General features: G+C 34.5%; 3 protein-coding genes across 3 annotated transcripts; 2 read left to right on the top strand and 1 right to left on the bottom strand.

Annotated features, from left to right (window-relative positions):
- Positions 1 to 8831: 8831 nt before the first annotated feature.
- LOC133515646 (tyrosine-protein phosphatase non-receptor type 9-like) lies at positions 8832 to 12034 on the bottom strand. Its single transcript, XM_061848216.1, has 2 exons — positions 11282 to 12034; positions 8832 to 8900 (listed from the first exon to the last, which is right to left on the bottom strand). Exons 1-2 carry the CDS (start codon positions 12032 to 12034, stop codon positions 8832 to 8834), a joined length of 822 nt encoding a protein of 273 aa, XP_061704200.1.
- An 811-nt stretch (positions 12035 to 12845) lies between these two features.
- Positions 12846 to 13802, top strand: LOC133515645 (tyrosine-protein phosphatase non-receptor type 9-like). Its single transcript, XM_061848215.1, has one exon. The coding sequence runs from the start codon at positions 12846 to 12848 to the stop codon at positions 13800 to 13802; it is 957 nt and encodes a 318-aa protein (XP_061704199.1).
- A 4529-nt stretch (positions 13803 to 18331) lies between these two features.
- Positions 18332 to 23674, top strand: LOC133533440 (inhibitor of growth protein 1-like). The gene is made up of 5 exons (XM_061872421.1): positions 18332 to 18592; positions 20172 to 20378; positions 21847 to 22014; positions 22380 to 22502; positions 22960 to 23674. Exons 1-5 carry the CDS (start codon positions 18457 to 18459, stop codon positions 23280 to 23282), a joined length of 957 nt encoding a protein of 318 aa, XP_061728405.1. The 5' UTR covers positions 18332 to 18456; the 3' UTR covers positions 23283 to 23674.
- Positions 23675 to 25324: the final 1650 nt, after the last annotated feature.

Below are 25324 nucleotides of genomic sequence, written 5' to 3'. Positions count from 1 at the left end.
GCATTTGTCCTCATGACGCAACTTTCCAAAAATTTTGTCATATTTTGACTTAACTCGACGAGCTGAGTCAGAAAATACATATGGTTCAAAAGTTTATATTTATATATATATAACGCGGCTTGTCACGACGATGTCGTCCACAATTCTTTATGGATCCTAATGAAACTCAACATACTTATTCTGTGGACGATTACGAAGATCAAGTTCAAATTTGAGCTCAATCGGTCGATAAGTTTAGAAATGACAGCATATCAAAATTTTGAAAATTCAAAATTATCATTATTTCTATTCTTTTTCTTCAAATAACGTTCGAACGCGTCAATATAATCAAATTCTGTAAAATGCATCTGAAAGCTGAAAAAAAGAGCTTCAATTTACATATTCACATGTATTTTTTGAGCCAGAAATGTCCATCTTAGATTCAGTTCAATGAAATTTTACTCTTGCAGTCGTTTTGACTCGCAGTCATCTGGTTTGGTTGTTATTCGATAGTAGATATAAGCGTTAAACTATTATTTTTTTTAAGTGGAATATATAACATAAGAAATCTACTTCCATTTCGGCTGCCGAATGGCTTTATTTAATTGTTGTATACAACTTATGTATGTCTTTCAATAAAAATTTAATAGATATTTATGTCTTAAGACTGTGAAGTGGCAGTTTTCAAAAAACGCCCGTTTGTGATATGAGGTGTGCAATAACCTTTGCCCTTTGCATTGTACTCATTAAGGCATTTTGAGTTACAGAAAGAGCTCCAAAGGGGAGTCGAAATGGCAAAAAATAGCTTCGACAATACTATCGGAGAAGTATTGAAACTAAAAGATGAAATGTGGGAACTGGAAAAGAAAAACCCCGATGATCCTGAAATCGCGAATCTTAAGAAACTCATTAAACTCTATTACGAGGAGTTAAATGATATGTGGAATAGTCTAAGCAGATATGATTACGAAATCAGAAGTCTGTTTCTAGATCAATCTTGAATAATTAAAGATTGATATATATTTTTCTCATACCAGTTTGTTTTATTGATAAATAACATACACTTTTTTTATTTCATTATATAATTACCAAATTTGAGGTTCACCTTCATTAGCTGATTAAATAGAAATGTTAATTGATGATAAAATAACTGTACTAAGACCACGGATTATGGCCTCGGCTCTTTTGAACTTTGAAGCGATAGTTCAGAAATAATATTTCCACAAAAGTGCCATCATGATTAAAGTGGTAACTAGCGTATTAATTAGTGTTCTGATGAGTGTTATGGTTCATCGATAGTTCAGCTGTAGGAATTGAATAAATCAATCTTAATCATTCTGTTTCAACAATTAATTTGTTGAATATTTGGAAAATTTATGTCGATGAATCCTTGCTAGACTATGAAATAGTTTAGCTCTCTGATCGATATCTTGATAGCGAATGAAATCACTGTTGTCTTTATAAGTTAATTTCGAAATAACCAAGAAATATCGATTCTCACATTTGATTAAAAAAGCAACGAGTGCACTTAGCAACAAATCAATGTCTTCATTCCAATCAATTACGCGCGTCACATTCTTAACTGATACAAACGGATGCAAATTATAGCACTCAAGTAGGCCATGAAGATATTGACTCAATAGGCACGTGCTTTATGTGTGCGATAACGCGATTGTAAAACTGGTAAGGGAGCGTCCATAAACCACGTGGTCTGACTTTTGCCAATTTGGAACCTCTCTCCCGTCACGTAGCCTAGGGTAACCTTTTCCTCAACCCCCCTTTCCCTCCTTTTGATGGAACATGATTTTTCTCTATACTTTTCCTATACTTAGGATAAATGATCCAATCAAGGAACTCATGATTGTTTCTAAGAAATTATCTGATTCTCGCATAAAGTTAATTTTCTTTACAAAATTTTCACCTGAAAAAAACTAGATAACTTTTTCACAGCTCTTTCCTCCTTCTACGTAGCTCAGCGTAGCATTGACACTCATCCAGCTCCCCTTTTGTCTAAGCTACGTGGTTTATAGACGCTCCCTAACACAGCAATGGACCCTTGCACTTGTAACCAGTAGAAGAAAAAGAGGCAGATAGTTATGAAAGAGATAGAAATAGATTTTGCAGGATAAAACCTCTTCAGGGAATAGAATCTCCGCCAGTCATTCCTCCGCGCGCTACTAAAAACAACTTGTCGTGATTAGATTTTGGTAGCAGATAAAATGTACTCCGCTCAATCTTTAAAAGTTAAAAGTTTGGAAGAAAAAATTAGGTCTTTGGAAAGAAAATTAGACAAACTTAAGACAGATGTAAGTCAAGCTAAGTCTGACCTGTCTGTTGCAAAAAACGAATTAAACACAGTGAGAAACGATGTCCGGAATTCATCTCGGTAGTAAAGGGTAAGTTGTATTTATTGTTATTTTAAACTTAGGACTGGAATAGTGTTTGCAAAATAAATGATTTCATTAAGGTGGTTCGGACATGAAGGCAATATAAAGATAAAAATCTAAATTTTTAATATGTTATAAATGAATATCAAATACATTTAAATTAATTTTTTGAAAAAGATCTGACGAAGAGTTTTCGAGTAATTAATTATTAAAAATTGAACTTTTAACATGCAGTCACTATACTGCCCTATAGTAAATATTGCGAGGGCTCATATATTTTAAATAATATATAACAAACCTACTAAAGATAAAAAAACAAAAAACTGTTTTTCATATAAATCGATTCTTATAGATTATGTGGAAACTAAGAGAAAAAATTCTGACGAAGGGTTTTAAAAATATCTTGATGGGAAAAATCGAGGTCTATGACAAAACCATACGTACAAGTAAGACGACAATAGTGTGTGAAAGAGACAACACTAGCAAAATGAAAAGACAGCAATAGCATGCATTATATGTAGTGTCCGAACCACCTTAAGACATCAATTTGTTGATTAGAGTTTTTATTGCGTCAGACATTAATTAGTCTTATATGAGGTTAACTTTCAATTGATTTCTTAAGCTTAAGACTAAATAACAATAGAGAGGGTCATAACGAGTAAACAGTGCCGGTGAGATCATCGATAAATCTTGTCACACCTCGGGCTCATTCTTTCGCCTATTGAGAGACTGCCGAACTGAAATTGAACATTTAATTGGAATTTGAAGGATAATAGTCTCTATGTTTCAAAATTTGTGTAGAATAAGTAGAACGATTTACTGGGTTAAACGTTTTTTGTTTCAGGTTTCATGTAACCAGCCATGAACATCAAGACTAGAGCAACAAGACCAAAATTTAGTCCATTGAAGTACCAGTTCCAGTTTTGGGAAATTTCAATTCTACCTAACAAACATGAGCAGTGACGTCACCAATTCCTTGCGATTGAAAAAAAAGGCAGCCAGTGGCAGACTATACAAAGTTGGGACGATTATGAAGACAGCCTCAAGATAATCTGGTGTAGAAGTCAATTAAGTTTCAGTATTGTCAATTGTAAAAGCTGAGGATAAGACTGATCATATCTAGCTATTAAATTTCCATCTTAGGTTAAGCATTCAAGTCATGACAAAATTTTTAAACTATGTAGCTTTTGATCTCAAGGTAATTTCTAATTTAGATTAATTGTAAAAGTATGAAATTTGATGTTTTGCAGTGAGAATGAAGAGCGAATTTTGGTATTGTCTCTCTAGTTTTGTGAAATAAATATGTAGATTAGTTGGAAAAGTAGTTTTTTTTCCTGACCTCAAAACAATAAAGAGCATATCTATCAAGTGATCCGACCTCGGACCAGAGACTAATTGAAACATTTGGCCTGTCAGATTTATAAATTGATTTATAGCATGCAGATGGGCATTGTTTAGTCATCAAGTGAAAAGTTTCTGGATACAAAGATCAATAGCAATTAAATAGGCAAGTACTGGTTTTAGATTTGAACTAAAGCTCAAAGATTTAAATAATATCATCATCTCAAAAATTATATTTTTGGTTCCTAAAAGAGACCGAAACCTTTTTTTCATACAAAAATCTTGAAAAGCTTCAAATATTAGCTAAAAAGTGAAATATTGGGCCGAAATTAAAAAACAACTTCTTGAAATGGGTCTAATAATTCATTTAATTTATATGGCAAAAAGTAAACAACTCAGATCTATTTTATAATAAAACATCAGATCAAATGCAAGAGTACACAAATATCAGTGTAATAATCTACGAATTACAATTCAAAATAAACGAGATAATTATTTTACAAATTATAAATATAAAAGTATAAAAAAAAACCTCGTAAATATTCTTAACCACCTTTTTACCCAAATTGAACATTAAAGATAACGTAAAGATTACACAAGATAGAAAAAAACATTTGGATATAATTCTAGACTTATGAGTCATCTTCACGGCGGCGCTATTAATGAATGGAGTCATTGAGGACCGAGTTCAAAGGTTACAATATGATTTCTGTTCATTGATGAAGCAATATGAGATTTGTAATGATAAAACATCAAACGAAATGCAAAGGAACTAAAAGATATACGAATGACATTCCAAAATAAATTATAAACTAATGAATAGGATAATTATTAGGAACTGTAGTTATAAAACCTTAGAGCAACTTTTAAATACTATCAGCTATCCATTTTACTTTACTTTATAATAAGATATAACATAGAGATTAATATGATTATATGATTAAAAAGTTTTGATGAGCGTCATTAATAAGATTTTAGAGCTTCGAATATTCTGCAAAAAAAAACAAGTACACTAATAGTAGGAATGTTGAAAAATACATGCCATATAATGTCACTGACTCTAAGATTTCCAAGAACTGAGATCTGTAACAAAGAGTAACATTATGATAAGACTCTATAATGTATGAAAGAAAACTAATCCTGTAGCATAGTTAACACAGCTTTAAGAGCGAATCAACGCTTTCTATCAATGAAATGAAATGCCATTAATTTCTCTAAATTGATATAGAAAAGAAAATAGAACATGAAATTGTAATAATTGATGCTAAAAATGGTATTGTCCTGAAAATGCGGTTAATTTTTGATAATTTTGACCTCTTAGTAACCAGTAAAAGTTTTGTGTCTATTAAGATTTAAACTAAAAAATCCGTCTAAGATTCAACAGGCAATAACTTACTTTGGTTGTGGAATCATATTACAGCACAGTATGTCAGAGTTCTGTGCAATTATAGATGGAAGTGCATTCGACGTTATATCGGACAGCATCGCTGGAAACCTGTAAAATTAATAACTAACTTAGTAACAAAGCTTCTAGAAATAAGTACAGACAAAGTCTCTATTTATTAAACTCTTACTCCATAATCCCAATATTTCGATACGTTGACATGAAAGCGGATCGGTAAATTTGATTTCCAACAATATTTTTCATTTCAAGAATCTTTCTAAAATTGGGCACTGCGATAGAAACCTCTCTGCGCCCTTCCAAATTACGGGAATGAAATTCCAGATTCTCAGCTTCTATTGGTCTGAAATTGAATAATAAATCACTGAAATTGACTTTATAATTTTTAAGAATGATAAAATATCGAATACTTAATAAAACTTACATCAGGCTTGTTTCTCCGTTAAAAAGTAACATAATTTCTGACGGTATTATTAAATCCATTTGAAAAAAGTTATCTGGCCTGAAATTAGAAAATACACAATTTAAAGATTTAGAATTTAAAATAAAAAAATTCAGAAATTTTAAATAAAAGTTGCAACTTACAATTCTTCAATTCTTCTGAAAGTGTATCCGATCCCAAATTCGTATGGTATTAGACGTACAGACACGTTATTTATGGTCAAAGTAACTTGTTGACCTGCTGCGTGATATAAAATCGATCTAAGCGTCATTCTCAAAATTTCATTACGAAATTGCTAGAAAGGCCATTCGGTCGGTACATTAAGTTCTAAACTTATGTTCTGGTACTCCATATTTTATCTAAAAACTTGACCAAAACTTAACCAACGTAAAACAATATGCAAGCAAAACTACTGCTATTGTTATGCAGAATTTATAAATACTTTTTTCTTATACTAGCTCCAGAAGTTCAACTTTTGAGCGCTGTGAGGCGGCCGTGAGGTTAGTCTTTTCGAGAGACTCTACTCTACCGTCTTTCTTTTGAGGCCTAAGCCGTAAAGTTTACCTCCCCCCTTTCTTTTACGGACTTTTCGTGTATACCCGGATAAAAATGAGAGAGATTGTTAAAAAAAAGTCACATTCTAGTGTACCGACCGATGATTTTCAGTAAATAGTTACTATTGAGTGGCGCTAATTATTTCTTAGCTGGCCGTTTCTTGCGAAGAAGATCTAAGCATTGTAATATTTTCTCATTTGCCTCCAATCCCTCAAAAGCTGAACTTCTGGAGCTATAATAACAAAAAATATTGTATGTCATACGGCCGTCGTGTGGTGATTTTAACAACGACTCTTTTTCGATATTCGCTTTAAAGTTTGTGACGCGAATGTTCGAACACGGGCGTAAATTTCCATCTTCGGCTACGCCTCGGACGGAAAACATGCGCCCGCGTTCAAACATTCCCGCCACAAACCTTAAGCTCATATCGAAAACCATCGTTGTTACAAAACCTCCACTTCACGGCCTAATGACATACATATCTATTAACGCCGTGATCACCGAAACTAGTCTTGCGTTGACGATTGTCCAGTAAATTGGCAAGTATTTCACTTAACTTTCTTAATCACAATAATATTAAGAAATGTCAGTTAATATTAACACCTATAGCACACGTGTGAGTTCAACTGATACGGTTTTGGTAATGGTGGGTCAATTTTGTCATCTAATCGAGATGTTGTTCCTGCGGGAACAGTAAATCACACGGAAATGTGCATCTTATTTATCAACGATTACAGTCGACTTTTCTTTGTGTGTTTTGGAAAGCATAAAAAGTACGTACGAATACGCTTGTGATATTCCAAAAATCGTCTCGCCATCGAAATAAAATTTGAATATGTTTGAGATTCAGTAAACCGAATTATTAGTATCTAAGACCTCGCCGCGTCTGGCAAAACGAATATTCATATTATCAAGGGCAATGTGAAGTTGTAAGATGTGAGGCTGTGAAAATGTTTGAAAGTGGGAGTGTAATGTACATATACAAGCTAGTCCATTGTGTGCGTATGAAATTTAAAGCTCAACGAAAAATGCCATCATCTGCCCAATAGTTTATGAATTTTAATTGGTAGTGGCAGTTAATGCTAAAGACGAGTTAGCTCACGGCATTTTTATTTTTATAATAAAATAACAGTATTAGTTTTAAAAGTAATCAACTGTTTGCATTGTATCAATTGGTTTGTAATTAAATAACTGACAAGATAGAAAAGAAGGTTAGAAAATCCAAAAGTGCACGCCTCACCGCGGTTATTAACTTCTAAAATAAAACATTTCAATAGAGTTTTTGATAATGAAATTTCAAAAAAAGATTTATCAAATTTAAGTTTCGCGCCATTTCGTGAGATATTTATAATATGGCGCATGCGCTGATCTCAACTTTTCACATATGGCTTAAGGCTAATATTCATTTGTATATAAATATAGATATACAAATACACAGTCGTATTTTAGTTTTTTATAAATTATAATTAAACAACAGTACTTAGAACGCTAATATTAACTAGGAATCAGCACAGTGTATTACTTTATATAATAAAAATAAAAGTATTCCGGTAAGATACATTTTTCGAGCAATTTCTCTGCCACATACATCAACACATAAACACAGACACACGGACGTCCAAGAATGATTGATTTTAATGTTATTATTTACTATATTAAACAAAATAATTGTTTATAAAATATACCATATGTGCTAGACAGATTATTTAACTTGATATTAGTGCACTCATACTGTAAGTGTTATATTAGTAAAAGAAAAAAGTCATTTAAGTTTTGGAAGACCGGTTTTTTGACATGTCGAGAGTAAAGCACCACCTCAACGCTTCGCTTGTGAGGTGTGCGATAGTATCATGAGTCATAAGCGAAATTCACACCGTTCCGCGGTCAAGGACAAGTCTATTGACACCGTGACTGACTCGCGGATAGTAACAGCTAGCAGACGGTATTTGCATAATTGTTAGTCATAGTCATAACTGTTATTAAGAGTCAATACTTCCAAATCGTAATAGTTGTGTTGTATCAATGATTTTACTTATTAGCAAACCGTTTTGTTTCAACTTTACGGATGCTGTATTCAGTAGAATACTGTAAAGTTGTTTTTATTCCTTAAACACAGAAAATTGGTCGCTCAGACATTTGGCATGACATCACCGTGATATTTATTGCATGCTGGTGTTCGATGTTCAGTTGTCATGTAAATAGTTTTTGTATGAACAAATAGTCCTTCATATTCGTTAAATGTTATTCAGGATAAAAAAACAATGTCTTAATGGCACACAAAATATTTATTTGATTTCAAAAGTTCGTTCAAAACAATGTAATGTAAAGAAAATTCAGAAAATGTACAGAGTGCTTACAACAGATATAAAATAATAAATATATAAATTAAAACCTCAGAACTAACATCAGTTTATCCGTGAACAAAATTTTATATACAATTTAAAGGTTTTGGTAAAAGTTATGAATGAGTTATTAGAATAAGTGACCTGTTATCTTCAAAATGCAGTACAACAATAATGGCAATGAAATAAAAATAGCACAAAAACCCATCCAGGGGCCCACATATTCCCAATAGCACCGTCTGTAACAAAAATCAGAATAACTATCTGGGAAAAATGTCAATGCTTTTAAAATGAGTGATTTTTCAAAATTTTGACTTTGTCTAAAAGTTGATACTTACTCCCGCTTTGGTATCTGGTCAAAGCAAAGTATTTTACATTCATCCTCAGCGGACTTTACTAGACAAATAGTGGGATCTGGTTTTACCGTTAATTTCTTCAATACCGACGAAATTCTGTAAAATTAAACAGTTTTAATCACTGGTAATCGTATTTAACAAAAGCATTGACGTAATCTACTTACTCCATTGTTCTTATATTGTGGTAGGTCGATTTCAAAATACAGCTGTGTACATTGTTACCAGTAATTTGCCATATTTGAAGAATTCTTCTGATGTTTGGAACGGCAATCGTTATTTCCTGATCTTTCGATACTGTTTGAAATAGTTTCAAATCGAGCAAGTGAAATTGAAGATTTTCAGCATTTAAGGGTCTGAAATTTGAAAATTAATCACAGTATTAATTTCATGATTATTTATTTGATAAATAATTTGAGAATACTTACATTGAAACATTTTGGACATTGTTAAGCCCTTCACGAGTAGGCACTATGAGCGAAATATCTGACGGTGTAATCAGATCAATTTTATAGGTGTCACCAAGGCTGAAAAAAAAAAATAAATTTCAAAATCTCAAATTCTCAAAAATGCAGAAATTTACAATAAAAAAAAAACACTCACATTTCCTCAATTTTTTTGAAAACATATACAATTCCCGATTCATGTTGTGTTACCAGAGCTGGAATATTTCTTACAGTAACAATAACTTCTTCACCAAACAAATAGCGCATTATTGCATTATGCGCGATTAGTGAAATTTCATTCCGGATTTCCTGCACAGGCCAATCGCTGGGAACTTGGATATCAAAGGTTAAGTACTGGTATCCTTCCATAGTTTACCTGATTTTAAAACAGATTTGATATTATTTAACTATCACTGAAAATTGCACGAGCATATGTGTCCTAATTGTTGTGCTGAATATTAAATACCTGAACAATAACTCTTTGTAAAAACTGAAAACGCGTGAACACACCTGTAGCTCTTTTGGCTTTCTGAAAAATTCATACTGTTTATAGAACATTCGAATCTTAAGGTGACAGCCATCGAACCTTATCGGCTTTATTTATTAACCATTAAAGTCCATTTTCTTGCGCTGCTATTTAAAAATACACTCTTACGTAATTTTTCAATGTGTTTAATGTATTCAGGCGTTTTGCATGTTTTTTACATGATGCATATTATACCAAGCTAGGTACCCAGTTGATAAAATTAAAAGGTAAGCGTCTATGTTAAGACTTATTTTCCGACATCGCATGATAGCAAACAATGGCCTATCGATATTTAAATATGAATGCTGACTGTATTTTCTCGTTAATTTGCTACGTCGATTTTACAACACAGGTTTGTCAGAGGTCACACTGGACGCAGAATGCTGTGAAAAGAATTTAAAGTAAGTAAATTAAACAATTAACATTTCAAAAGAACATGTTTACTAAAGTAATGAATGTACTGATTGTCTGATATCTAATACACGCTGTTTGACGACATCGTATAGGGACGTTATGAAATTTCAGATTTTTAGTTGTTTTGAAAACTGAGAGTGCAAAGTGTCGCACAAATGAACACAAATCATAGAAGACTTTGATACTTGATTCAATTGAAGTGGTTTCGTGCATGGGCAATCAAAGCCATTAGAGATCACAGTGTCGTTAAGTGGCAGCGTTGATGAATTAGATTGAGCCTGGGTCGTTCCACTTGACATAGTCCTGAACTCTTCATTGAATAATTGCATGCAACTGTTCAATCTTCAATTGCCAAGTGAATAGTTTTAGGTAAAAGAATTATTAAGTAGGAAATAAGTAAATATTTAGTTATTACTGATGATTTTCTAGGACTGGAAGTTCAAATACACTTGGTCTAATCTCCTCAGGTATTTCTGAATGCAAGCTATGGAGTATTTTTAGAATTTGTCTTTTCAAAATGTCTAAAAATTTTGATGCGTACCCTGTAGTCTATAAGCTTATTGGGTTCTGATCATAGTTCTATTTGTCAATAGTTGTTCAATCTCTGGACTAATTGATTGCAGAGACATGTTAATTGATATCTAAACAATTGAAATAAACCTATTGTTAAGTAGTTCAAAAATAGTATTTACACAAGTGTACCATCATAAATTAAGTGGTTATTAACGCGTAGATTCGTGTTTTGGCGCTAATTAAATAAGTAGCACTAACAAGTACGATAGTTTATGTATAGTTTATGCCTAGAAATTAAATAAACACCCATAATGTAAATAGCTATTACTCTATTGAATATTAGAAGAATCTGTTTATAGGTTAAGGAGACATCGTTAACAGTAGCATAATTTTTTATTTAAAAAATACTAGGCGAATACAAGAAATAGTTATTTATGAGATCATTGAGCAAAAATTGATGAAAATAATTTTGGATAATGCTTAATATAATGGTACAAAACTGTATAGATGAAAATGTAATGAACAACATTAGTGAGACAGTTTGGTCTTTGTTTTCTTAGATTTAATACTGTGGAAAATACATTGAGCTTTCCAGTTTTTTCTAATCGTGTCAAACAGATATCTACGGCACAAAACGCCATGGATCTTTCTAGTCCATTGTTGCAGTGAACCACTATCGAGCTGGAACGTGCGTCGATGCCTAATTGATAAACCTTTGTCATTACTAACAAGTCAGTGAACACCAATTCGTCAGGAGATAGATCATGTTCTTGCCATTGTTCGTACCAGAAGTGAGTGACTTTCAAGTTGCCACCATCGTCACCTGTCACCATAAGTTCCGTTATTGTGTAGTCCCGACGTGTCGAACTAATCTTGACTGTCTTAATCTCGAGTTCACCACATCGCAGTGCTACTCCTTCAATTGGGATCCAATAACGATAGCACTGGGTTTGGCCATTTTCAATGGTGTTGCACAACATAACGATGATCTGGCTTTTATGATTCCATACCATCTTCCAGAATTCAGAGCGGGTATTTTTTAACGGTGCCGGACACGTGATGTACTTCTTAGGGTGTCGGTAGCCGTCTATATAGCTAGCATTTTTATATTCAGAGCTTTCTCCTGGAAGAGTCATGGTATGACAAAGGTGCGCTGTGTCAGCGTATCTGCTTGGCTCATCGTTTTCAGCAACTGTAGATTCGTCGCAAGTTCCTGGTGTCTCAATCTTCATGATGTTTTCGTGCTCTTCACAAATAAAGTCAACGGCGTCTTTACGGTTAATCAATTTAATGAGACGTCTGCGACTCAGCGTTTTAGAATTTCCACACCCCATTTTATTAATAGCGTCGAGTGCAAAAGATTTTGGACTGCTAATCACTCGGAAATCCAGTCACGTTCAGGCCTGGACTACAACTGATGTATTCATAACTGTATATGGCTATTTATAGGTGTCCTTTTTCCCTCGTTTATTCTCTGACACACGTATGAGTAGCTTTGTGGTCAGATTATTCTGACTGTTTAATAAATATCATAATTATCAATTACAATGGGTTGTTGTCAATTGACGTTATGAACAAACCACAAATAGAATAATTTTAGTCCTACAAAATAAGTGACTCCTGAAAAACAATACGTCAAAGGCTTACGTAAAAACCTGTTAGTAATCTCAGGCCGAGGACCATTTCGGTGTTAGCCCATACTAGTGGATATAATCAATTGGTAAATATAAATACAATTAACCCTGAATATACTATTCATGCGCCAGACAGTGTGTTAATGTTGATTTAATATTTGCAACTTGAAATTTTGAAGACTTCTAGATGGAAACATCTAGTGTTTATTTCGAAAAATAGAATACTTAATTTTAATTACAGTGAAAACAATACTCGTAAGTAATAATTTATTAAATACAGTAGACTATACAAAATTTATATTATGAGCAAACCACAAATGTATAATCTATAGCTGACTACTGAAGTATATTCGTAACAGGAATAACCACAAAATGGAATTACGCAGAACGATAACATATGACCAAACAATCAATACTTCGTTTACCTTAATACAAGTCAGTATAACAGAAGCGCTTGTTGAATTCATTTGGTTCTTCTTTGTCTCGTGGTTTAAAAATTATCGTTTTGAAGATGGCAGACAGTCTCTCAGCAATTTATGGAGCTCGTAGTTATATGCAGAGATCAGAAGATCCCAAATATGGAGAAAAACTTGTTCAAGAATACTTGGACATCATCAACACACCTATTGGCGGTACCAGTGATAACTTTCGATTGCCTCAAAATAAGAACAAGAATCGTAGCTTGGAATACCCATGCTGGGACATTTCTCGGGTGGTTTTGAAGTCTTATCATGATTCAGACTACATTAACGCCAGTTATGTGAGGGGATATGACTTCAGCTGCAAATTTATTGCAACACAGGAACCAATGACCACCACTTTTGATGATTTCTGGAGTATGGTCTGGCAGGAGAACTCTCGGGTGATTGTCATGCTGAACGGTACCAAGTCGGAAACACCAAGTGTTCAGTACTTCCCTTCGAACCAAGATCATATCATATTGAAGGAATTTATCATCAAGACAGAAAGCATCAGGATGAAGCCCCAGTACATCGGGACAAAATTGACTGTTATCCACAAACAGACGGGAGATTCAAGGACAATGCACCACTTCAAGTATTTGGAATGGTTAGAAAATGCTATTCCAGACCCACAATTGTTTCTTGAGTTCCTGCTAGCCGTCAATACGCAAGAGCAGCAGTATTTAGTAGAAGCGATGCAGGCTAATCAGTCACTACCTGGTCCAATTGTCGTGCACAGTGACCTCGGTATTGGAAGGACTGCAGCATATTGTGTCATTGACATGTGCCTGTACCATTTAGTACACACTGCGTCAGTTTCAGTTCCAATGACAGTTTTGAAAGTAAGACAGCAACGAAATTTCAGCATTCAAACTCCAATTCATTACTTTTTTATAAATAATATTTTGCTTTACTTTCTGGCTACCATTAAAACAGACAAAACAATGTACCTCCAGTTTCGCTTACACTTCACCAAGAAAGACTTGCATTTGTTATCATTAAATTAAGTACACTTGTAATCTATTGAAATTAAAGAAATGCTAGCGTGTATCAGTGTATTATTTTCTAAACAAATTACTCGAGTCATAGGATAATTTCTTTTTCCTAGAATGTATGTTTGTTCATAACAAATTGCTAATGCATTAATAGAGCATATCCTAAGTCACGCCTTAACTAGATAGGTCATGACCAATGATATCGGCCAGTCACCTCACCTTCTTCATAAACACGTAGCGTATTGTGTAACCATAAAAAAACAAACGTCCGTAAACAATCTTATCGTTCCATAACCTACCAGGTCATTAATACTTACAAAACGTGTTCGATCAGGGCTCAGTTTTTTCGCGAGTTATTCATAGACTTTGTTGTACGTGCTTCGTTGAACGTGCTCTTATAGTGATTACGTCATGGATCTTGTTATGTTAGATCAGAAAGGAAAACCAAAACAGTTATCATGTTTATGTTTTGTATGGAACGTGTAATTTAATATTAGTGGACAATGAACATAATGATGACGGGAGAATTATTTTATGGTCACAATATAATTGTAAGCGCCAACGGAAACACCTTGTAAACAATGTTATCAATAAGCCACAAAAGGAAAATGGGCATAAAATAATATTAAATGTTTTACGTCAAACGAAGTGGTTAATGATTCAAACTGGTCAATAACGTACATTAGTATTGAAATTGGTTTCAATGTTCTGAATATTAGACTAATGAAAGAATCTAAATTTAGTTTCTTATGTAGTTCATATTTTGGAATGTCGAAGTCTATGTAACTGTATAATTTTATATTGATAATACGGGTAAGAATGTCACTTCTAAGTGTGAGTGCTTATTTGCTGGATTTGTTTAGCATTAAGTGATATAATTATAATCAATAAATGCATCAAAGGCTAATTTGAAAACACTCGTAGGTTTAAGTTGAAAACAGGGACAGGTTTAAGGACAATTAGGCTGAGTCTCCAGCGTCCAAAATGATCTAAATCATTCTCTGATCTATAAAATTGAGACATTATTTATTGTCACAACGTGAACTGAAAAGAGCGCGTTTTAAATATTTTCAAATCTGACAGCTAAAATTCCTAATTGATCGCCAATTTTGCACACGTTTTAAAGTTTATGTTTTTTTTGGATCATAATTTTCGAATTTCTACATGGAAAATGTTCCTGTTTTAACTGTCACAGCAAGAGAACCAACCATACTTGCTTTACTCTTTGAGAGATCCCCAGCAAGGTGGACCGGCGATCTGGTCAAGTTAGGAGGGAAAGGCATATAACTATAGGTACTTATCTAGCAGTGGACGTCTCTCCGCTCGCTGGTATGATTGAATCAGAAACTGCCATGGGCCATGATCAAAATCTTTCGATCTTATCAAGATTTGCTTAATCGATGAACGGACCTTAGATTGTGCCTTTGTATACCTTGGTAGTGGCACCCCCATCAGCAAAAACACACCACGCACTTCTGGCCAGCTTAGGTGAGCGTACCTATAAGTAGCAAGTACCTAATGTATGACGACTAACAATATAGGACGAAAGCTCAATCACTTTACTTCACTCTTTTGTCTATGGCTACCGCGCAGTTAAGCACAATTCTGCCAAAAACGAGTATCGAGCTTCACGCGGCTGACATGAGGGAAGATCATAAAAATATAAAGATAACGTTAATTTGTTTAATACCTGGAATAAATGACAACGGACATAATTTAACATAATCCACCATGGTGGGATTGAACCATTTCATCGAAAAATGAGACATTTAAAACAGATGAAGCATTAATAATAATAAACATAAAGTGTGTATATATATTTATAGTTTTATGTTGTTTTTTTAGACATAAATTTGCTTACGGCGCATATATTTTTTTTGCTATCAGTTAGATAATATAGAAGTGAGGCCATATTAGCGGGTAACGGTGCATTAAGTCTTGGCAGACATGAATAAATAAACTTTGCATGTAGCATTCCATCAGGCGTTCCAAATAAACAGTTACGCAATTTACACATTACGCATAATTTGCGGAGATAAAGTGGGAAGGCGCGTAATTTTTACATGTTTATGTCACCAACGACTGTTTTTTTTTAAATTCATGATAGCATCTAAACTATCATCTGACAAAGAATCAGCCGGGAGGCGATAACTGACGATATATGCTCCTGGCCCGCGGTCTAATAGGCTTGCCCGAAGTCAGTCCCGATGTCGGGCCTGATAAGCGTTTTCGTTTCACGGAATATCAGCACATCGTTAACAATATTTGAAATGTAAAAAAAATTGACAAAGTATTTTTTACATGTTTTGCAAGTATTCTGTACATAATATTGTAAAAAATGTGCTAATATTTGGCTTACGAAAGCGACTATCATCTGACCTTCCAATCCAGAGGGAAAACAAGGCCTTATTGGGATTAGTCCGGTTTCCTCACGATGTTTTCCTTCACCGAAAAGCGACTAGTAAATATCAAATGATATTTTGTATATAAGTTCCGAAAAACTCATTGGTACGAGCCGGGTTTGAACCCGCGACCTCCGGATTGCAAGTCGCACGCTCTCACCGTTAGGCCACCAGCGCTTCTTGTGCTGATATTTGGTGAAACGGAAAAATACTAAAAAACCGAATAAAAAAATGGTTAATATGCAAAAATATCAAACATTGAACTTTAGTATTTTTTACATTTAAAATATTGTAAACGATGTGCTGATATTCCGTGAAACGGAAAACGGTTATCGAGCCCAAAATCGGGAAGTGTGGATGTAATTAGCGCTATAGCGAGTGTGGATGTAATTGCCCCATTAGCAGGGGGCCTACCGCGAAAACCGAAATTCGCAAATTACGGGGATATTTCTCTTTTACTCTTACTAAGACGTGATTAGATTGACAGAAAAGAATGCAATGGGGAAGGCGGCTGCCAAACTTTGCTACTAGGTAGCGCCCAAGTAGCGCCACTAGAGTTTCTGACATGACATTAGTTTGGCCCCACCTTTTTTCTTTGAATAAATAAATTATTCAAAGAGTATAATAATATAAATTATCATAATAGTTATTGGAAATGTGAGTTACCACAATCAAATAAGTTTTGTATTAATTTAATGAGATATGTATGTATCGGTGTAAATAGTTTTTAATATTAGACACGATCAGAGGTGGGAGCTTTGACTCTGCATTGATATCTCTCTAAGAATTTACATCACAGGCGAATTCTGTTGGTGCCTCATAATCGACATTTAATGCTGGAACAAATTGAAAATTATTGTTTTGGTCGTAAAATATTAACCTGAAATAAACAGGAAATTTTAAATGTTGATATTGTACATTTTCCTTGATATTTTAAGCATAATATTTTCGAGTGAAAACAGTACATAGCCAAATAAACTTAACCTTTCTATGAAATCTTTTTTTTTCCTTTTACGGATGCCTCGCGTTCCCGTAAAAGTGTTTTTAACTGTGTTAGAGTCAGACGTCCATATTTTTCATGAGGATCCATTTTATTGCGCTAAACAGGCGATTATTACGTACATGAAAATATCCTACATTACATGTTCCTGTCAAAACAAAACTTTGAAACTTTATCCGACAGTTTCTTGGCCTCAGATACAAAGTTTAATACTTATACAGAGAGTTTAATTATGAAGTTTTATTAAACATTGGTTTATTAAATACAATTTTTTTTTAAGTTATAAATTTAATACGAGTTGGTTGAGTTGTCTACAACTCTAGTGGCGCCATCTACAATTGGCTTTCAGCCGCCTTCCCCATTGACGAACTTCGATTTTCGCGGTTATAGCCCAGGGCTATATACTTTACTCTTTGGACCAGGGCTTGGCAAATTTTATTGAAATATACAGCGTGTATTTTTGATATTAACACATAATCAAAGGGCAGTTAGTTTAGGCTGTAATGAGCACACTTTCATAGGTTTTATAAAAAATTGACGACTTTTATTTTTTCATACAAAATAATTCAGCAATCAATGTATCACTACTTTGTTTAAACTCATAACGTCTCATTAATGACGCGGCGGCGTCACAAGTGTCACAACTGTCAAAAGTGATCATGATGTACGATATACATTGCCGCTCGAAAAAAATTCAAAAATTAATTGTGCTCTGGTAGTGAAGACTAAACTAAAAAAATCTTTCAGAATTGTTTTATAGCACTAAAACCTACGTCTAGTTTAGCTTTGAGGTTATATCAAAAATACACACTGTATAAAGGAAACCGCTGTTTAAGATCAAAAATCGCGTTTTTAGCAAAGGCTGAAACAGTTTTTTCTTTTTGACAGTCGCTACATTGACAGTTTAAGCGTTTTGTTTTTATAGAAATAAATAGAACATTTTTACTAGGATACAATTTTAAAATTATATATTTGTTAGATTGGGTGCATTTCAAAAGTTTGCATAACAAATATAGTATTTTGTCATGAAAGTTGTGACTGCATCCCTAATTTTAAATGAATAACTGAAATATTTATGTTTATATCTATGGTTAATCAATTGTCAAACACATGAAACGAAACGTTTTGAATCAAGCGTAGAAATCGCTTCTTGCTTGCGGTTGGTTGTTGAGTGCAACGAGCGAACTTGTTATTTGCTTGGAAAGTGAAAAGAAATAGTCCACTTATATTTTTTGATTATGAAAATTAAGTCGAATCAGTAATCATGTTAGGCCAGGCTTCTACTGAAGCGTTGCTCTCAGCAACCTATGTAGAAAACTACTTAGATTGCGTGGAAAATCTGCCGAATGATCTACAACGACATTTATCGCGTATGCGAGAGCTGGACGTAACTTACAGAGGTATTTTTTTGTTTTTCTAAGCGTCCTTACAGTCACCTTCTCTACTGGAATCACTATATTTCGAGAATTCGATGTTAAATCGTAAGGTGTGTTGACGTTAGTATCAGCCTCATTTTGTATACGTACATTTTGCTTTTTATAGTAACGCTCGCTTCAACTGTTTAGTGACCAAAATAAACACTTCTAGCGTTATTTTAGTTCATTTCCCACACTCTTTACTAAACATCCAAACTGGAATAGTGGTGGCACACTTACATTTTGTGTTTGATTTTATTTTATACACTTGAAGTTTCTATATTAACATGTCAATCTGTATGGACATGCAAAATAAATGTCTTTGTACATGATTATAGCTTTCCCATTGTACAATGTATAGCATTACTACTTTTTCATCATTTTCATTGTTTGGTCAATGCTTGATTATATGACTAGCTAGATAATCTAAAATGCTTGGTGAAATACTTTTTTTTTTCACATGTACTTTAGAATTTACCAGTATGTATCTGAAAATTTTAGATGTCTGATGAAAAGATCACATAGATTTTCTGTATTTAATTACATATCATCCATATTGGGTTGATTGTGGTAAAATTTACTTTCTCATTGATTCTACAATCAGCGAATCATCATTCATTGGCCGCATTGATCATTTTGTATGGACTTACTGTCAATGTCAAATATTATTGGACTTTTCTTGTAGTATAACAGATTTTTTTTATATTCAGAAACGTAACAAGCAATAAAAAATACTGTAACAACCTAGTTCACCAATTATATTTTTAAATTAAATCTATCTAAAAGCAAATTGGAGGAACTGTCATATGGATCATAATTGCCTGCGTCAAGTATAAGCATATAAATACTTTATTTTATTTTATTCAGTCATGTGCATTACAGAAGATGTTAGTTAAATGTAGTCAGTACATGACACCCGGGTAGTGCATAATGTTAGTACTTATGAGGTACCTAATTACCTACTTACAAGCTGTCTTTAACTATTATCATTTATTACACCAACCACAATTGAGAGACTGATCAACACCACTCAGCAACAAAGAAAAAAATAATCTGTAAAAAAAACAGCTATTTATAAAAAAAAGTTATTATTTACTTGAATGGGACTTAATTGCATTCAATTAAGCTTTAAAATTACCTTCAACTCAGAGTTTTTCTCCAGGACCACAAGCATACTAAATGCAATTGAGTCCTGTTTTAGTAAATAAAAACATGTCAGAATCTTTAAACCTTACATGAGTATTATAAAGAAGTTCTATTTAAAAATTAAAAATAAATTTCAATATTAACTACAAATTTCTCTAAATGAGAATGATAAAAATGGCTCAACACATATTGAGCCATTTTAACATGGTTAACATTTTGATCACCAGACGGCGAAGGAATACACCATGCCCCGGAAGCCAGGCGCTTGCATTTATTTAAGCAAAATATTACTATATGGGGGCACGACTACACTATAGCTGTGTAGATGTGCCTTGGCCTCTGCGGCAAGTCAATTTAAAAGTGTAGGGCAGCATTATGTACTTGTGAGTGATTATGATTATTACCATCATTTTCTCAGAATGCCTTCGTGATGCTGAAACTCATCTAGCAGTATGCATCGGTTCAAACACAGAAGAACGCCGCCGCGGGCGCGCCGCCATGCGCTTGCAGAGTGCTCTCGTTGCGGCACAAGAGATCGGAGATGAGAAACTACAGGTCGTACAGCTGCTGCAGGACCTCATTGACAACAAACAGAGGTCGCTGGAAGCTGACCATAAGAAGCTGAGTAAGTATAAAAATAGTCACTCAAAAAATATATGCAACTCCTACACAGTTCTTTTGAAGAATAGACTAGGGATTGCAAACCAGGCTGATTTTCAATCCAGCCGGATTATGACCATAATCTGGCTGGACAGGATCCAGATGGGTGTAAGGATATTAAAGTTAACAAAATTGCATATTTTGCTAGTTTTTTGCGTAATATGAGAAATAAAGTATTAAATTTGATTACTTTCCAAAGCCTGTGGATATGGGATGGAAATTGGAACTCCTTGAAAGGACAAGTTTTCGTATCTGTTCTTTAATTGAATTACTTATTACATATTAATTTGGAACACTTAGACTTGAACACTATACTATAATTACACATGCATTAATACAATAAAATAAACTTTTTTTAACGCATCAGTGGTTAACACATTGACAGTAAAAAAAAAAAAAAAAAAATCGTTTATTAAAAGAAAGAAGATAAAATTACATAACTAGCTCAATGGTCCCACACTAGGCTAGGCCTGTATCGTGGTGACCGCTCTACAGAATTACTACATACATTTTTGGGGTATCCTCTAAACTAAAATACAATCCTATCTTGGATAATTGATGAAAAACGTGTGCTGAATTAAATACATGCAAAGAGAAAACTAACTAATCCTACCTATATTACATTTACAGTTTTGAGTAAAAATTAACCATATCAGAAATAAAAATCATGATCATGATGTGTGTGTGTGTGTGTGTACGTGTGTGTGTGTGTGTGTGTGTGAGTGAATATGATGTGATGATTTTGTGAGTAAGAGCGACCTTAAGTTTATCACCTATATCTCCATTTATTTGTAACGCTGGATGTTATTATAGTAAAAACAGAAGATATTAGACTTTTAGTTTTGGTTAACCAAAACTATATGAAATGTGCTCCAATATTCTCTTGCTCTCATTTTTTTTATCCGAGAAAGTAGTTTAAGTAGTTCTATTGCCGATATAATTTAAAAAAATGCACTTTTTTAAATTTACAAATAAGTATATTTGTCAAAATATAGGGAAACAACACGAAACGACAATCTTATGTGAAAAATAATAGAGTAGGATTATAAATCATTGCGGAAAGGGAACATCGAAAAAAAGTTACATGGATCAAATAAAGAAATGGATAGATGTAGAGTCGCATGCACCAGGAGATGAAGGAGCTTCTATTTAAAATTACAACTCATACCTTCCATCCGTCGCCTTTACATTATCTAAAACGCACAGCACGTTAGAAGTTTTGATGGTGATTTTAACCGGATCCGGTAGCTTCTAAAAAAGTGCCGGATCCGGCTGGATTGCCGGATCCGCCGGGCCGGATGGCAATCTCTAATAGAGACACATACATAACAACTAAAGCTTAAGATAAGTTTGTGATGTGAGTAAAATCAAGTTTGTTGACACCTTAAACTAGCAAAGGAAAAATGAAATTAAAAGTGATTGTCTGTCGTTAGTTTCCTGCCTAGAAGTGAACACCAACGGCACGAGCAAGGAGGAGCCCGCCCCGGCGCCCGAGCCGGCGCGCAGCGAGAAGGAGCCCAGCGCGCCGCCGCCGCCCGTGGCCGCGCCGCCGCCCGAGCGCGCCGCCGACAAGAAGGACGACAAGGAGAGGGACAAGACTGGTGAGGATTGCCTCATACAGCTACTACATACATATCAAAATACTAGGAATAAATATATTATATCATACAAAATATACGAGTACAAAAGTTTTTTACCAAGCAAGTGAAAACTGACTCGCGATGTCTACACCAGTTCACTGATCCACTAATAGTATTGTAGCCACAGGGGTCTAATTTTATCAAATTTCCTACCAATTGGCATCTATATACATTACATACATATATATTGTTGTAGAGCACTTTTTGGTTATCATAAAAACGCAACTCTTATAGATCCTAACATACAGTAAATAATGTGTTAGTGTAAGTAAAAAGTGCTTTAATCATTAAGGATTAATGTTTTCCCTAATACGTGTGTTTGACAGGAGAGAGATGGTCAAAGCGGGCTCGGCGTTCGCGAACTGCAGCCGCTGGCGCCGCTACAGACGGCGCAGATTCTAGCGAGCGGGACGAACAGCGCCATACCCACAACACAACACATAAGAAAAGTAAGTTGCCAAAAGAACATAATGTTTCTGTTAGCCCTTTTGTCATAGATATTGTCATCCTTTCACACAGTCGTTGCGGTATCAGCAGCTGATGCGCATGTCCAATATGATAACTTGTTCCTAGCTTGAATCTATCTTTAACCCTTTTAATTTTAAATTGTTATAAAATGCAGAAAATTCGTCGTTCGAATCTGATAGCAGATATAAATGGCACTGTACACTTATTTCAAATAACAAGGAAGGAAGGATTATGCTGTAACTTTGTTTGCCAGAAGTGGACGTAGACGTTCCAGTTACTACAAAAGAATGGCGCACCAGACAGGGCCCGCTACTGTCGTTTCCCAAGCTAATTAAGCAATGGCGCCCCCACACGATTTTTTCTTAGACTACCAATCTTATAACTCTTTGAGTAGTACCAGCTTTAAAATGATACTGATCTTGAACATTTATATTATAGCAATAGGCAAAAAGAAGAAGCGCAAGGCACGTCAAGCGGCCCAGCGGTCGGAGACTCCTCCAGAGGAGGCCGACGCTATAGACCCTGACGAGCCGCGATACTGCCTCTGCGACCAGATATCCTTCGGCGAGATGATCCTTTGCGACAACGACCTCTGTCCGATAGAGTGGTTCCACTTCTCTTGCGTCTCCCTCATCACAAAACCCAAGGGAAAGTGGTTCTGCCCCAAGTGCAGAGGCGACCGACCTAACGTGATGAAGAACAAAGGACAGTTCCTTAAAGAGTTAGAACGGTATAACAGGGAGAAGGAAGAAAAAGCATAGTGTTTACTCAACAAGAAGCGGCGTACGAGGTCCGCTATGAACTCTTGAAGTCTAGTGTTTCAAATGTGATTTCAGTTCTATGAAAATGATTATTGAGTTTAATTAGATTCTTAACAATATGCCTGTTATATATAAGTACCTACTTTTCTACGAATAAGAGTGAGAATATGTAAATGAATCTGTATTATTAAGTAGGTATGTTTCTTTAGATTAAAATGTTCTTTATTACTTTAGTTCAATGAAGTACATGTAAATAGAATTTATGTTTGTCTCGTAGTCAAATACAGAAGAAAAACTGCGTGGAAGTCGCATTTATTTCAGCTATTTGTAATATATTGACAAGATTTGACGTCTTTCTAATAGATATAAAATGAATATAAGATTAAATTAAATATTGTTTTTATTTTTATCTAATCCGGCGCAGACAACACGAGAAAAGTAAAATTATGAATATGATAAAACTATGATTTCAATATCAATGCATAGTGCTCACACTACACACTTACTACGTGTGTTGTGTGAGCACTGTCATTTAAATAAAATTAACACCAAGATAACTCTGCAACGATTTTTATAGCACAGACGTGCAACTGTTATTTAGACGTCATAATTTCATAGAAGTTTACGTGTTAAATAACACTTTCACGTCTCTGCTATAGAAATCGCTGCAGAGTTATCTTGGTCTGACTCTAAACATCATTATCACGTAAGCAACTGTAAGAAAAGTGCTTTACTTCTTAAATCAGTGAGCAAAATTCGATTTGCGAGCGTGAGACTAAAATAAATATTTTTTGCTTTAGATAGGCATTTCAAGACGAATAAGAACGGGGTTTAGAGAGGGAGAATTTGAAATAGAAGTGGATTGTCAAAGAAAATTCTCTTCATAGCCAAATGGCAAAAAACCGAACCCGTTTATGTCACAGCCACTTTTTGTTATTACTATCTACAGAAAGACAAAAATGTCTCCCACTCTAACTTTTGAACCTTAGTTATTTGTGCAACAAGAGAGCAAAGTTTTTGAAGTGTTCATTTTCGAGTCCCGAGGAAGCGAAAGAGTTATAATCACTCGCTACGCTCGTGATTTTAATTTAGAATCTTGAGCGTAGCTAGGGCCGGATTTAGGGGAGGGCAACCGGGGCCCCCACAATAGAGACTTCGGAAAATTTACCATTTTATTTGGAAAATAATTTGGGGCCAGGGGGCCTCCACTCCTTTATTGCCCGAGGCCTCCAGACCTCTAAATCCGGCATTGAGCGTAGCGAGGCACTAAGGCGAGAAGTGCAAAAAACTCGTGTAGCACATACAACTTTAGCCTTAGCAGTAAGAACATAGGTAAGGGAAAACACGCACCCATTCGCCTATACACCCATTAACACAGTTTACCCTTTATCCATAGATCTACTATTTATTGCCCATATTTGAATTTCGCGCCATTTTCTACCGACAAAGTTACTATACATACTCTCATTATTAATATTATGGTACATCATTTTGTAGGGATTTGAGATTTGCTTTTTAGGGTTCCGTAGCCAAATGGCAAAAAACGGAACCCTTATAGATTCGTCATGTCCGTCTTGTCTGTCCGTTTATGTCACAGCCACTTTTTCCGAAACTATAAGAACTATACTGTTCAAACTTGGTAAGTAGATGTATTCTATGAACCGCATTAAGAATTTCACATAATAATAGAAAAAAAAAACAATAAATTTTGGGGGTTCCCCATACTTAACTGAAACTCAATTTTTTTTTTTTTCATCAAACCCATACGTGTGGGGTATCTATGGATAGGTCTTCAAAAATGATATTGAGGTTTCTAATATATATATTTTCTAAACTGAATAGTTTGCGTGAGAGACACTTCCAAAGTGGTACAATGTGTCTCCCCCCCCCCCCCCCTGTAACTTCTAAAATAAGAGAATGATAAAACAAAAAAATATATGATATACATTACCATGCAAACTTCCACCGAAAATTGGTTTGAACGAGATCTAGTAAGTAGTTTTTTTTAATACGTCATAAATGGTACGGAACCCTTCATGGGC

Source organism: Cydia pomonella, chromosome 2, assembly GCF_033807575.1.
Source record: "Cydia pomonella isolate Wapato2018A chromosome 2, ilCydPomo1, whole genome shotgun sequence".
NCBI lineage: Eukaryota > Metazoa > Arthropoda > Insecta > Lepidoptera > Tortricidae > Cydia > Cydia pomonella.
This window is presented reverse-complemented; position numbering and strand designations above follow the sequence as displayed.

What these genes read in the sequence shown, in the direction of transcription:
- LOC133515646 (XM_061848216.1), bottom strand. Translation starts at nt 12,034, where the DNA reads ATGGGGTGTGGAAATTCTAAAACGCTGAGTCGCAGACGTCTCATTAAA. An exon ending in AAAAAACTGGAAAGCTCAAT is followed by an intron (nt 8,901 to 11,281) that starts GTATTTTCCACA and finishes TTAATTTTACAG; the next exon opens with AATTTCGTCGGTATTGAAGA.
- LOC133533440 (XM_061872421.1), top strand. Translation starts at nt 18,457, where the DNA reads ATGTTAGGCCAGGCTTCTACTGAAGCGTTGCTCTCAGCAACCTATGTA. An exon ending in GCTGGACGTAACTTACAGAG is followed by an intron (nt 18,593 to 20,171) that starts GTATTTTTTTGT and finishes TCATTTTCTCAG; the next exon opens with AATGCCTTCGTGATGCTGAA. An exon ending in CAACACAACACATAAGAAAA is followed by an intron (nt 22,503 to 22,959) that starts GTAAGTTGCCAA and finishes TTTATATTATAG; the next exon opens with CAATAGGCAAAAAGAAGAAG.
- LOC133515645 (XM_061848215.1), top strand. Translation starts at nt 12,846, where the DNA reads ATGGCAGACAGTCTCTCAGCAATTTATGGAGCTCGTAGTTATATGCAG.